Source organism: Corvus cornix, chromosome 3 (genome assembly GCF_000738735.6).
Source record: "Corvus cornix cornix isolate S_Up_H32 chromosome 3, ASM73873v5, whole genome shotgun sequence".
Classification (NCBI taxonomy): Eukaryota; Metazoa; Chordata; class Aves; order Passeriformes; family Corvidae; genus Corvus; species Corvus cornix.
The window spans coordinates 13,907,676-13,922,401 of NC_047056.1; the positions used below are offsets into that span (position 1 = coordinate 13,907,676).

Here is a 14,726-nt window from a genome sequence, read left to right on the forward strand (position 1 = left end):
ATCTGCGATCTCTGCACTCCAGGCAAGAGGCCTGTTGTTTTCTTAGGGGAAATCACCTTTCTGCCCTGGTGTAGGGAGTGGGCAGTCACATGACCTAACTGTTGGTCAGGTGCAGATGTTCTGGGCCCTACGAAACATCAAAAACTTCTCCAAGTCTCTCCAGTGCAGGATCATATTGATGCATTTGAATGATGGTCCTGTGCAGTGATCAGATATTGCTTCCAGAGTCACCCTGAGGCACTGCGAGGTTCTTCACACAGCAGTGACTCCAGCTAGATCCCTCTCCTGCCGGCAAGCTTCTCCCCATGCTTCTCTGCAGGTCCATTCCCTGCCTCTCTGCAGCCTTCACCAGCACTCCTGTGGTCAGTGCTGCTAGGAGATGCTGCACCCTCTGGACAGTCATTCTCTAAGCTCGAAGATAGAACGGGAGCCAGAGCCCAGCCCAGCTTTCCTGGCTCTTTGGCTGAGCAACTGCCATGTTTCCAGTGTCTCCTACACTGTGTTAGCAGGGAAGGCGTTGATGATGGGTGTAGTCAGTTTGTTGCCTTCTGCAGCACAGTTTGTGCTCATCTAGGATATGGGTGTGTGCTGCTGGCTTCCTGCAAGGCCTAGATCCAAAATCTCCCTATGGCTGGGCTGGGTCTAGGGGATGGAAAGGTTATAGTCCTCATGACACAGAGCCACTGTCCAAACACCCTGCAAAATTTTTTTACAGGAAACACATTAGAGTGGTCATCAATTTGAGGTTGTATGTGTAAGGCATGGGAACAGAGAGAACCTGGTTTTGATTGCAAATGGAAGAAGCTAGAAATACTGAAGCAGGGGAGAGCAAGTGTAATGAAGATATTTACCTCTAGTCGCCTGTAAAATGAGCTTAGGCTGTGGTGTCATTTTTGTTTTGTTTGTTCAAGTAAAATGAAGGTTTGTCCCACTTGAATTTATCAGCCCTTCAGTGAACGACTTACGTGCATCTGGTAGGACTGGATTGGTGTTGCATCAGCCATGTGGATGGGAGGAAAAGAAGTGCCTTATCCCTTTTACATTACTCGCTATGCTGCTCATTAGGTTATAACTTTACTCTGCAGAACAAGGGAGTTCTTGAGTACTAACCTGTTCAAAAAGGCATTGCCAAAGGCGTTGAGTTTCCTGAACGGTTTTTTGGGATCCACCACCAACGCATTTCCAGGAACGATTCCTTCCACATCTCCTTGCATAACTGCTATAAAGGAGTCAGTTGTAGGCTCTGGTCCAATCCTCATCCCTGGGAAATCCTGCTCCAGCAGGTACCTATAAGTCAAAAAACAGGGTGTGGGCATGAGACATGAGCTGCCTAAGTCCTAAAGGAGTTGTACTGAAGATTGCAGCGCAATTATGAAGCTCAAGAGCATGGATCCTTCTGAGACTATTTTTAGCACTGTCACTGAATCGTTTGATAAATGTCTTGGTATCTTTTCTACTTAGGATCTCAACATTGAAAGCTCATTTAAGGTGGATTAAGAAATTGAGATGATTATAGCTGCTGGGAAGAGATTCTCATCATGTTGCATCATTTTGTGTACTTCAATCCTCAAGACATTTGGAACAGACTTAGCCCAGTGAAGTAAAAACAGCAGTTCACTGCAATCACAGAGTTAATCCAGAAACCCTGCTGGCTCTTGGTGCCAATATCAATTACTTCGCTGCTGCTCATTTCAGCAGACTCATCCAACTAATGTGCTTAGCCCCCAGTCCAAATCAGTTGCTTAAATGCCAACTTCCCCTGCACTTGACTGAAGTCTCAGTCTCTGTCCTTGTGCGCTTCTGAAATGCAGCTACAGGTCTGCACTACAAACTGCTCAAGCATATTGAGCGCTACGCATGTGGGTGGGGGAGTATATTCCATGCTATGCATCAAGCTAGATAGCACAATAAGTACAGCATCCTATATTGAAGGTAATTTGGCAAATTTCAGGGAAAGATAGTCACCCATGGGGCTGTAGGACTTTGAATAGGACCCTGGCAGCATATACTAACTTACCCTGCCAAATTCAGGGTGGGTTAATGCTGCGTGCATGGGACAGTTCCCTTTGGCTCATGGAGGTGCCAAATGCCATCACTGAGGCCAGGTCTGTGTTTGTGTGTTTGGATGCAGAAAACCACCTGCTGAAGCTGTGCTGAAAACTAAGACCATTACATCCATGTGGCTTGCAGAAGGTAGCTAGAACAGGTCTAGCCCTCAGTATGGGATGGTGTCAGAGGGACGTGACAAGTGATAAGCTCTGGCTAGTTACATGAAGAACAGAATGACTACCACACTATGAAGGTTAGTGTAATAACGTGTTGCTTGTTGCCAAAGGGTAGCTGGCACTCCCTCTTCCATTGCTTTGACCTAATCCTTAGTAGGTAGAAAGATTATTACAGAATTGCCGTGGTGTTAAAAGTAGATTATGGGGATGTAGAAAAGGAAATAGGAGAAGGACTGGAGATTTTTTTCATGACTGCGACTGATATGTCTAAGCACCAGAATTGGTTCACTCAGGTGAGTCTTAAGTGAGGGAAGTCCCTGTGTGAGGGACTACAGGACCATTGACATGAAGGCCTGTGATAACTTTTTAGGAGTTCCTGCTTTCACTGTCATTTTAACACAGGTAATCACTATCCAGTGTTTAAGAAGCAACAACAAAAAAATTGTGCAGGCTATTTATTGATACCGTGTCAGTAAATATGTCTTCAGTTCCCAATGGGCAAGGCCAAATCAACTGGATCTAGAGGTAAAACAACCAAATGTATACCCAGGACAAGTCACTGCTACTTATCTGGTTTGGTACACACTCATGCTGCAACAAGAATACCTCCAGAAATGACATCCATAATTCCCTTAGGAGCTGACCACACCTCCTTTACTGGTGTATTATCATGTATTTTCTAGTATCTTTTGTCCAAAGTGACTTCCAAGTCCCATGCTCACCAGAAGTGACTCTTCTTAACTGCAGAACTCTGAGATGCAACAGCAGCTGTTGATCAGCTCCTAAAAGACCTGAAATAATCCAGGAAGAGAGCAGCCCTCTGACCTACTACACTAGGGTAGATATATCCTATTTATCTAAACCATACAGGGGTTTCTCAAACTTTCCTATAAAAGTGCGTCATTACTTAAGCAGACTGCAGGTAGTGCTGGTGTGTGCCACCTCTCTGGCTGGTGATTACAATACACCTTCCTGGCAGCTGTAGTAACTCCTCTCTAGCTTGAAGCACCTGAGAACAAGGTAGGGCTGCTTCTCTCCCACCAAGGGCTCTGTAGACTGTCATATGAATGTTCCTGGCTTAATTCCCTGGAAAGCTCTTTACACTGACACAACTGTTTGCTAGGTTAGAAGCCACTAAGTCAGACTCTGGAAACCTAAGTTTGTGCCTCCTAGATGGCAATTCAAACCCTAGCCCCTGATGGACATTGCTGTCAAGCTAGTGGATTTATATAGATGGGAATTCACTGAATCCATAGAAATAAATGTTTGCATCCTCCCCATGCAAATACTAGAGAGAAAAGAAACAGGCAGTGTTAACAACTGTCAAATGCAACAGGTGAAGTGCTTTTGAGAAAGGCCCCTTACTCCCAATGTCAGGTTGCAGCCTTGCTGTAACAACCACTGTTTTTCTTTTTTACAGGCTTGAGATGCACGTGTAATATGACAACTTCTGAGCAGAAGTAAAAAATAGTTGAAGGGGGGTGTTTTGTTATTTATAAACAAAGCTTCCCAGAAAGTCTAACCAAAAGTCCTGTGTGTAATAGCAACACTCCTCCAGACAGCCTGCTTGGAAGAATTTTATCACAGCTCTGCTCAGCTAATGTTTCAAAGCATTTCTGTGTTTATTTCTTGTGTAAGAGTCAAAAAAATACAAAGCAAAAAATCCCAACAAAAGCACAAAAGAAGTAGCTACACACCAATGTTATTGACTTAATGGGCAACAAGTGGTAGGAAACCAGGGAGATGAAGATTGGACTGCCCACTATCACAGCATCTATTTTAAGTGAGGCCTCTCTGGGAGATTTGGGTACACTGTGCAGCAGGGTGTCAGCAGCACAAGAATCTCATTGTGCAAAGCACAAATACAAGGGGTTGTATTGACACTGCCTGATGGGGGGAAGCACTTCTGCTCCGCAGTGACACAGCCTGCCCTGGCTACCAGAGGCAAGCTAGAGAACACATGCAGCTGTCACACTTGTGGGGATTTCTGGGAGAGAGGAGCAAACAATAGCTGTGGAAAACACCAACCCTAGCAAGCAATTTCCCCTGCCAGTGCTGCATGCCTTAAGCTGAACGGCTGAACACCTTTAAAGGCATGGGGGAGTGACCTCCAGCCAGGCTAGGGAAGTCTGCAGAGTACCCCAGGTAGGAGGGAAATAGGTTTTTTATGACCAATCTGCTTTTTAGAGAAGTGTCTGGAGCCGGTGTGTGGCTGGAAGCATCATGCTGTTTGCCCATTGCAGGCCTGTTCCTGGTAAGGGACAGGGCAGGAAAGCAGCTGCATTAGTGCCAGCCCAGCTTGGGGTCCCCTTTCCCAGGCAGATTTGGAGATGGGTAAGGAGAGGCTGGGCTCGCTGGGCAGGAGTGCCGCAGGATGTGGGGGAAGGGGCTGCCTGCCCGTGATGAGTCATGCAGGAGCCCTGCAGGATGCCGATGAGTGTGGCAGCAGAGGTGATGCCGAGCGGGAAAGGGAAGAAGGGTAGAGCAGAAGGAAATGGTGACAACGGCCTGATGCAGGCAGAGATGAAAGGTTCAGGGCCACACGGGGAAGGCACACCAGAGCTCTGAGTGTAGCCTGTGACAAAAGTATGGAGAGGCCAAGACGTGTAAATGATTAGCTGTAGGAGGAAGGGGTGGCTACACCAGAAAAGCAAGCTATGTTGACAGTCAGTAGGGCTCTGGCAGGCTTGTTTATTTTATTAGCAGGATGGCTGGACTCGAGCCAGGATTATTTTTAGAAATGATCAAGGAATCTAAGTTAATTAGGAGAGTAATGTTCTGTCCTGCACTCCCACCCTCTCACAGGAAACATAGAAAGCAATAACGTTATAAAGGCAGGCTCCAGTGAGATCCTGCTGTGGCTGCCAGATATTCCCAGGTAGAGGTGTTGCCTTGCCCTAACCAGCACTGACTTTCAGTCCCCAACCCTGTGGAAAAGCATCAGCCAAATACATACCAAGGAGAGAAATGGGAGTGAGCACAAAGAGATGATACAGCAGGAAGCAGGAATGGAAAAGCTGCATTAGCAACACCTTTCACATAGCAGAGAAAGGCTCAGTTCTGTGTCCTGGTAAGCAGAAAAGGGAACAGACTGGTTCCACTGAAAACAAACCTGGCTCTGGTCTCGCTTCACTGGCGCTGACCCACACAAGAATGTTTCTCACTGCTGACCTTGACTGCCTTTTTTCTGCCATCAGCTCCTGACAAGAGAGAAGCCTCACTGCAAGATGTTGCAGCTTAGGTGCTTCAGAGCCTTACACTTCTTCCTTGTTTCACCTCAGATTTCCCAAAACAAGGAAAAAGGTTTGGAAGACGGACATTCCTTAGGGTCTTTTTTTTTTTGGTAAGGTGTCCTGGGATCCAGGTAAACTGGGACTGAGTTCTTTCCACATGATTGTTTAGTGGCATTAAGTCATCTCCCTAAATTGCATGGCAGTACAAGCAGGATGCAATTTAAGAGTGGAATTGATACATAAGGATAACACTAATTATCCCCCATCCTGACAAGATTATGGAAGGAATGTCCAGAGACTGTTTCTTGCTTCACTCTAGTGCTAAGACATAATGGTTGTCAACCCTCCCACTTCCTCCCCCAGCCCCCTTTAACCCCTCCCTGCTCTCAGCTTTAGCTCCCACTTGCCTTCCCACAATAACTCTGGACGCTAATCTGGTGCTTATCCCTGCTCTTTAATGACCAGTGCCTGCAAGCTCACGCTGGAAGCCTATCACGAGCAACACGAGGTTTTCTGGTCTTTGACTGGGAACACACTGGAGCAACAGACTCTCACAGTTCTCCTACTGTTAGAGACCCTGGGCTTCTACCAGAGTTCTCAACTTTCACCTTCTTAGGTACTATTTTGAAGAGAAGACTGCCTTTTCGGAAGGCCTTCTCAGGTCCGTTTGGTACTCCTGTGAAGCAGAAGCTTCCAAAACTCTTGGTCACTTCTGCTTGACCATAGTCTCATCTCAGCCCTGTGCCCAGAAAAAACTGACAGAAGAGGACACAAGCTCAAGTGAAAAGCAGCTGTCAGAGAGGCTCAGATCCACTTGCTGACAGCAAAGAGGTTGTTGCTGCCACCCCACATGAGCTAAGCCTCAATCTTCTTTTGCCTGGACCATGCTCTAGGCACCCAAACTTTCTGCAAAAGAGGCTGAGGCTTACAGAAAAAGGACTCCCCTGAATAGAGAGGGGCAAAGGCAGGAAGTCTCTGCTAACAGTATGCAGGTGAGACTGCAGGGAAACACATGCTGGCAATCCAAAGAAAAGAATTAGGAAGAGATGCTTTAGTTAGACAGCCTTATCAGGAATTCAGCAACCTCCTCGTGGTCAGGCTCTGAGTGTCTGTAACCCAGACGACCGAAAAAGCTTTTCAAAGAGGTTTGGTACCAAGTCACAGAACAAAGATTTGGGTTGGCACCAGGCAGCTGTGCCATCCTCTCTATTTTTCCCTTTGCAAACATGTACAAAATACTTCCTTGGGTCTTTTGCACCCCTTCACCATCCACCTGACCTTCTCATATGAGAAAAACCTTTTAACTCCTAAACTTTGTTTGTCAGGTACATGCCAAGGTAGCAGAAATGCATTCTGTTCTTGGCTCCCGACCAGGAAATTTAGCAGCAGGAATATTACAGCACATAAAAAAAAAAGCCCCTGCGTTTCTCAAGGTCACTGCTTTAGAGGTACAGTCAATTTGATTCACCTCTCTCTACTCTCTGCAGTTCCCTCCTTCACCAAGAAATACTGGTAGAACAAAGGGCTGGCTGCCTGTGGCTCGCGTCCAGATTTACACTGGGGTAATTCCACAGATTTCAACACAGCCACGCCAGAAAAAGGCTGGAATTTAACGCTTAGCTTATGAATCACATAGGAAACACAGACAGCGCAGCTTCAGCTATGATCCCGAGGGAAAGGCTGCTGCAAGTTGAACTATCAGCATGGCTGAACAGAGATTCCTGCAACCAAGTCCAGTCGGAAAAGTTTAACCCTCTCTGCGACAGTGTCATATCATCGAAATGAAAGAGCTGCTGGAAGCTGCTCTTTCTTTACAGTTCGAAAGGAAATTGCTCGTCTGAGCAGGACACAGTTAAAAGCATCTCGTCTGAGCAGGACACAGTTAAAACAGGGCTTTACTTCTGGAGCCCTGAAGAGGGGCAGGTCTCTCTGTGCACAGGCACACACGCTGCTCTGAGCGGGTTCTGAGTGTTGTCTGGGACAATGCAGAAAAAGACGGATGCAAGTGTCAGACCACCTGCAGACCGAAGCACTCCCTTTAAAGCTGCCTCTCCATTCAAAAGCTACAGCAAACTGAAAAGAATGGCTACTAAAAGGGTCAGCCTGGGCAGTGCAGGCACGGGAATGCCCGGGGGCTTCCCAAAGCCTTTGCACTTTGAACGGCCAGGAGGGCCCCAGTGACTCACATCTCCACACTCCCGACCTGCCTGCACTCCTCAGCCCTGCCCTGGGCTACTTTTTGCCACGTCGGTGTTCCATGGGACATCTCACACCACTCTGCGCTTGTGAAGGAATGCTCCACGTTTGAGTGGAGGTGACTTTTCAACGAAAAGCTGTTGAGGGGACGCGAAGGGGGTAAAAAAAGGGGTTTTTAGCGCATAGCACGGGTAGCAGAGACACGTTCTGCCCCACCCCGGTCCCCGGGCGTTGAGGGTGCAGGCGTCCCTGGGAGGGGGAGCGACGGGCAGCTGGATTTTACCTGATGAAGGTGGTCTTCCCAGTGGAGTACTGCCCCACGAGGAGCACCATGGGCTTGTTGTCGAAGTCGGCATCCTCCAGGGCGGGCGAGTGGAACTCGTGGAACTTGTAGTGTTCTTCCAGCGGCAGCAGCTTGGTCTTGTAGAGCTTCTTCAGGCCATCGCTGACCGTCTGGAACACCTCCGGGTCCTTCCTCCGACGGTCGTCGGTGCCCAGCCAGCTGAACATCTTGTGGCCGCCTGACGCCAGCTCCGCAGCGACCACCGGGGCTGGGCTGGGCTGGGCTGGGCTGGCTGCGGGCGCGGGCTACCCGCGCATCCCCCTCAGGCCGGCCGGGCCTCACTCCGCTCCAGCGCCCACCGCGAGGGCCGCCCGCCCTCACGCCACCTGTGCCGGCGATTTCAGCCAGAAAGCAGTCCCCGCGGGAGGCTGAAGGAGCGGCTCCTCCGCGCAGCCCCGGCCCAGCGGCACCGGCGGGCACCGCCTCCCCTCACGCCGCCGGCTCCCGGCGTGGGCATGGCGCGGAGGGCCGGCCCCAGGAAAGGGGCGGGCGCCGGAAGTCGGCTGTTCCTGGCAGGCGCCGCCCGTTCTCCCCGGCGGGTGAAGCCGCGCCGGGCGCCGCCATGTTGGACAGCGGGGAGGGCCGGGTCCCGCCGCGCCCCCTGGGGGCCGTTGGCGGGATTTTGAGCCCGGCCGCCATTTTATTCTCTTTCTCTGCTCGCGTCGAAATAAACCTAAAAAAATCCACTGAAATGAGCCCTGCGAGTGCAAATCTGAGAGGAAGCCGGCTGTTCCTGAGCACTGCCAGCCTCAGCTGGCTCTCCAGCCTATCATAGAATGGGTCAGGTTGGAAGGGATCCCAGTGGGTCATCTGCTCCAAGCTCCCTGCTCAAGCATGGTCATCCCAGAGCACATGGCACAGGATTGTGTCCAGATGTTCTGGAATATTTCCAGTGAGGGGAACAACCGCTCTGGACAACATGTTCCATGTGTGGTCATCAGCACAATAAAGAAGTTCTTCCTCGTGTTCAGGTGGAATTTCCTGTGCATCAGTTTCTGCCCATTGCCTCTTGTCGTGTTGCTCGGCACTGCTAAGAAGAACCTGGCTCCATCCCCTTGAAACCCCCACCTGAGATATTTATACACATTGATGAGGTGTGCTCTCAGTTGTCTCTTGGGCTATTCTTTCTCCAGCCCAATGATTTGGCTGCACTGCTGCCCCTCACTGCTTGGGGCTTGTGGCTCTGGCTGTGCCTGGAGGAGTTCTCCATCTAAGCAGATGAGACGGGCAAATTATCGGCTGTCCCCACTCCTTCGTTCCTCCAGCAATGAGGGGTGATAGGACAGCCACACAGGTTTTCCAGGAGTAGTCTGAGGATCAGCTTGTCCTTGGTGCTGGCCGTCAGCTCCTCTGCCAGGCTCTCCTCATCTCCACTGCACAGCTGGGATAAAGCAGGATTTTTTCCCTAAAATGTCTCCTAAAGGCTTTTTCACTTTAGTCTGCCCCACGGGTCCAAAAAATGTGGCAAGAGGCAGTTTTGGAAGCGGTCCTGCTGTGTGGCAGTTCCTGCCCTTTCCCAGCCCTTTACTGCCAGGAGGAGCCCAGATCTTGCATAAGCAGAGGCAGCTCTGCATTAAAACCTTTTTTTTTTTTTTTTTTTCCCCACAGGAAGGGGGACACATGGAGACTGTGGCCTTGTGTGCCTGAACAATGATCCAGGTCCATTTTTATGCCTTCTACTGCAGGAGAAGACACCTTCCTTGTCCCCATTGTGTGATCCCAGGCACTCGTATGCTCTCTGGCATGGCCTGACCCATGAGGTGCAAGCAATGACTCCAGGGTCCAGTTTTCTTTTTCTGGAACAACATAGCAGGCTGACTGTATTTTCTGAAGATCAGACTTCTCTGCTTTCCTGCCAATGCCTAGAGCTGAAAGTGGAACTGATGTTTTGAAACCTCCTTAAGACTAATTTCCCTCATTTCTTTAGTTTTATAAATAGAGGCTTTTGGCTTTAAGAATTTGATGACTCCTTTCCAGTGAAAACTCCTGAAAATGAAAGGCCCCATAGAATTCAACATTTTGGCAAGAATCACTCATTTCGTAGGAAGAATCTCGCTTTCATCTTCTAGCTAGTTCTGCCATTTAAGGGCTGTGCTCCTCCGATGGCGCTCTGGCACTTCTACAGCTATATGTGGAGTCTCTTTGGTGCTTGCTTGTGTTATCCTCAGAGCTGAGTAAAGGTCAGGCCAGGAAGCCTTTGATTGTAAATCTCCCCAGGCCATCTTGGTGCCCTTCCTGAATGCAGTGAATGGGGAGCAAAGCAAGGTTTCTCTTGTGCAGGCTGCAGGAGCTGACTGCTACAGGTGTGGCAGAAGCATGATTGTTCCCCGTTTACAAGGTGAGGATATTAATCATTAAATTGTACTAATCATAAATATGCATACCCACTGGCCAAATGGCCAAAAAAAAAAAAAAAAAAAGAAGTTTCTTTGCCTTGACCAAAGAGAGTCCCTTTTCTGTGGGTTCATTATCACTGGGGCAGATCACAACTTGACAGTCTGTACAGACTTTCTTTAGGTGTCTCACAAACATTGCACAATTTTATTTATTTTTCAGTCTGTTTTCCTAGCCATTTGAGATTGACTTCCTCAAGAACTATCTTTACCTTGAAGTATAGAGCTTGCCAAAAACAAAGGGAAGTAAAATTACGAAAGGAAGTTTACAGTATAATTAGGTTTTTCTTTCTGGCAGAATCAAACTGAAAGTTTTAATCTGTTTTCATTATTTATTCCTTTTCTTAATCAGAGGTGCTTTAATGGATGGTTTTCTGTTGGGTAGATTGGTCTTATAGTGCAGTCTTGAGTAAACTGGGGTTTTTAAAAATAATTTACATTTTTAAAATGTAAAAGCTCTCCCTTGACTGACCTGCACAGAAGCTACTCTGCTGCAGTACTCAGAATCTACCTCTGTCTGATACTGGTGGGGATTGCTACAGTCCTCTAGTATAGAATTTGTCTTTATCTTAAAAGATATGATGGATTTAACTTTTAGTTCTGTAGTTTCTCAGTCATGTTCCTGCTGTTGGTACACAGGGCTGGCAGTCACTTAGCTGGATGCTTGCCTTGACCAGGAGAGAGAGGCTTGCTGGAAAAGATTCACTTCCACTTTGCTGAAAGTCAGTGAGGCTGGACTAAGTCATGTAGCATTTGCCCACAAAATGAAACCTGGGGTTTTGGGGGCAAAACACAGTGTTGTATAACTGAATGTTGTGAAATGGTGACAAGTTTGTTTGCTTACCTGCAGCCTTAGGTTGGTCAGGTTTACTTCCTAGAAAAGATCATCTGAGGATGGGGATTTTGAAGACACAGAATTTGAAAAGAAGTGGTGACTCAGACCATAACACGTCAACAGTTTCAAGAAGCTTGTGGGAGCACTGTAGTTCAGTAAAATTAACTTCCTGCCAGTGCAGTTACTGCCACTGTTTGTCCATTACCACGTATGAAACCTGAGGAGACAGTGTCAAAAGTTCAGGTGGTCATGGGTTCAACAGGGAATAACCAGGGTTGTGGGAAAGGAAAGAAGGGAGAGGAAGGTACAGCAGGCCCCCAGAATTAAACCAAATGTACTAATTTGATGAGTAAGGGAGGGAGAGTTTCCTCTGGTTCAGCTGCATCAAAATTCTCAAGTGCCTGCTGGTGCCATATGGCCTATATGGAGACGTAAAATCATCTCCAGCATAGTCTATTCCTTTCCTCACTCATTGCTTTGCCTTTGCAACTCAGAAAGCTGCTGCCTTCCTTCCTCTCCTGGCCTCACTGCTCATTCATATTCCTCTGAAATATTTCCTGTTACCTTTCTCCTACCATTTTCAGGTGTCTTGGTACACACACACCCACACACACAGAGTCCTTTTCCCTACCCTGCCCATACTGCTCTTAGCCCCTCATTGCCTGAGGTGGAACAAGGTGCAAGTACCCAGAAGTGCCACCAAAAATGGGGAATGTGGGGCTGGATAATGTACATCCAGTGAGTGGGAAGCATTCTTGCTTCCAGAGAGCTCCCTTCTTAGATCTGCTTGGCAAGGAAAGCTGCTTGTATTGCACACAGGGACCTGACTGATGGGATGTCTATCAATGCTGGAAAGAAAAATCCTCTGAGCCCTTTGCCATCCATGCAGTGCAGAAGCTTGGTCTATAACTCTTGAATGATTTTGTCTGTCTCTGCCATAGGACATACACCTCCATCAAACTTACATAAATGTTCTTTGTAAAAATTGTTATGATTAACTGATTGACCAAGTGTCATGTCCCTGTCTGTTCTGAGAAAATATGGGGGTTTTGAGAGTATTTCCTCTCTGAACTACTTCCTACCTGAAAGCAGCAATCCTGTTAAAATGTATTAAGACACAGTTGAACACACCTTCCTGTTCTACCTTGTCAGTGATTTATGGAGAGATGTGGAGTTTTGTGCTTTGAATCATTGAGTGACAAACGAAACAAGGAAACTGCTGTCCACTGAAGTGCTGGGTGAGTCAGACGGTAGCCTGCAGGATGGGCTGACCTGTTCTTTTATGTCTTCTGTGGAATATTTTGCATTGAGTTCTCCAGAAGTTTTCTGTCATTGCTCAGTATGCTTTTTTTTCCCCACCTCCTGCTTCTACCACAGTGTTTGATAGGTTAGGACAGGCTCTTGGGGTTACGTATGCAAGACATATATATACATGCACATAAACACACACACAGGGAGAGATAACAAATACACTACTTATGAGCAGCGGGCATCACTGCCAGTAGAACAATTATCTTTTGCTGTGAGACCACACCTGGAGAAGGTAGGACATTAAATGCCAAGTGCTATGTAGAGGTATTTGGTGCTGGCATTTAGCAGTTATCTCTGGCTAGCACAGAATTAGGATTTTCTTTTTGAAGGGGTTTGAAGGGAGTGTAACTCTGTCACCATGGCATGGTGTTAAGATGAAGCTGTCCTCTGGGGTCAGATGGGGGTATTAGTTACACAATGCAGCAGCTGCTGCTGTGCTGTTCTCTGGAGGTGTTGAAGGGAAAGGCAAAAAGTTTGTATCAGCAAATGTGGGAAGGATGGGTGTGATGTAAAGCAGCTAGATGAGCCACAGCAGCTGCCCTGCATGTCACAGCTCCAACGCTTCTGCCTGCCAAGTGGTTGGCAACACAGGCTGGTGTTTTAGCTAACCCAGATTTTGTGCATCCTTGTTATCTCACTTTTGCTGTTTAGAGTTGGTTTGGCTGATAGTTGATCACTTAGTATTCTGCGGAGATCAAAAATTTCATCTGTCATTAGCAGGAGTTGTGAGCAGTCAGAATATCTAATGATTGGGATGCTTATGTATAGGATGTTGTGACCTTAAGTGCTAAAGCATAGATCTTGAATAAATGGGATTTTCATATTTCCACTGATTTCGATGTAGCTTGGACAATTCCCACAGCAAAGGATATGTATTTTTAAATCTCAGTCAGAATCTTTAAAAGTGAATCTTTGGTCAGAGAGCTATTACTTGAAGTTCTGAAAGCCATCCAGGCATTTTTGATACAGACTTTTTGTTAAGATCAGTGGGAGCAGGTTCACTGCTTGACCTTGAAAATCTCAGCACCAGAAGGTGTTCATCAACTTTTGGGCCAATAATGTAAGCACAGGAAATTCAGGGAAAGGTCATCCACCTGTCTCTATATTCATTCATTTTGTGAGAAAACATAGTTCAGTGCTTCTTTTCAGGATATTTCTATTTGCTTTAATAGCCCACAGGAAGAGCAGGAGTCGGCCTTGAGGGGTTTTTTTTTGAAATACAGCATTGTGTTTAATCAAAGACTTGAGGTTGTACCTGCAAGTGCTGTTTTTATACTGTTTGTTTAGAGACTACAATAAAGATTACCAAAGCCTAATACACTCACACTATCATTTTGACTAATGACTACTAATTTCTGCAGCTAGTGTTCTGCTGTATTACATGAATGGTTGTAAAAGATGGCCCTGCATCGTTTGTTCTGCTCACCCTAAAGTTTATTATTTTTCATGCAAACATTTACTGCTCTGTTCCACACAATGAGGAGCAGCTCCTCAGCCCAGATTTGGATTGTCTTTGTTAAATCAGAGGAGCTGGGCTGAGCTCTGTCATCCCCAGGTTTAGCCCTCAAATTGCCCACTGTCCAAGTGTTGCCTGAGGTAAATCCTCTCCTAGAGTGAGTAAGAGGCTCTCAGAATTAATTCATGGTCCAGTTACTTTTACAGAAAGCGAAGGATTTTCCATAGATTCTTCAGCTTCTCATTTTAAGACTTAGGGATGAGGCATTTAAGAAAGCTCAGAGGAGATCATAGGATGCTAATGCAGTGGAAGGACTTAGATCAGATGGTAAACATGCTAACTAGGGGAATGTGGAAGGAATAGAGAATCAAATCCATTTAACCTACTAGTTCATGGCTTCTCTCTAAAGCTTTTAACCTCTGTTTGCTACACTTGGCTGCTTTCCCTTAGAAATTTTAATTGCTGGAAGAGACATGCACACACTCTGCTCCACCTGTGGTGGTGGACTGATTCAGTCTGGCTCAGTACCACTGGGGAGTGGAGTACAGGTGATTTCCAGGAATACCTTGGCTGGTCATATACATCTGTATCTGGTGCCTGCTCATGCACAGGACTGTGGCCAGACAGCAGGCAGAAGGTTAAACAGAAGGTGGAACACTTGCTGTCTGAGAAGTGACTGTTCATGACACATAGAATGCTTCATTGCATCTTTTGTTCAAAGATTTCCAGGTGAT

The 14,726-nt window shown here is 47.0% G+C and overlaps 1 protein-coding gene across 1 annotated transcript in view; it reads right to left on the bottom strand.

Annotated features, from left to right (window-relative positions):
- EHD3 (EH domain containing 3) overlaps nt 1-8,469 on the bottom strand; it is a 30,302-nt gene extending 21,833 nt beyond the window's left edge. The window contains exons 1-2 of the mRNA XM_010393503.3: nt 7,938-8,469; nt 1,111-1,287 (exon numbers count right to left, since the gene is read on the bottom strand). Of these exons, the coding sequence (XP_010391805.1) occupies nt 1,111-1,287; nt 7,938-8,164 (404 nt within the window). The 5' untranslated portion in view covers nt 8,165-8,469. The remainder of the gene's footprint in view (nt 1-1,110; nt 1,288-7,937) is intronic.
- Nucleotides 8,470-14,726: the final 6,257 nt, after the last annotated feature.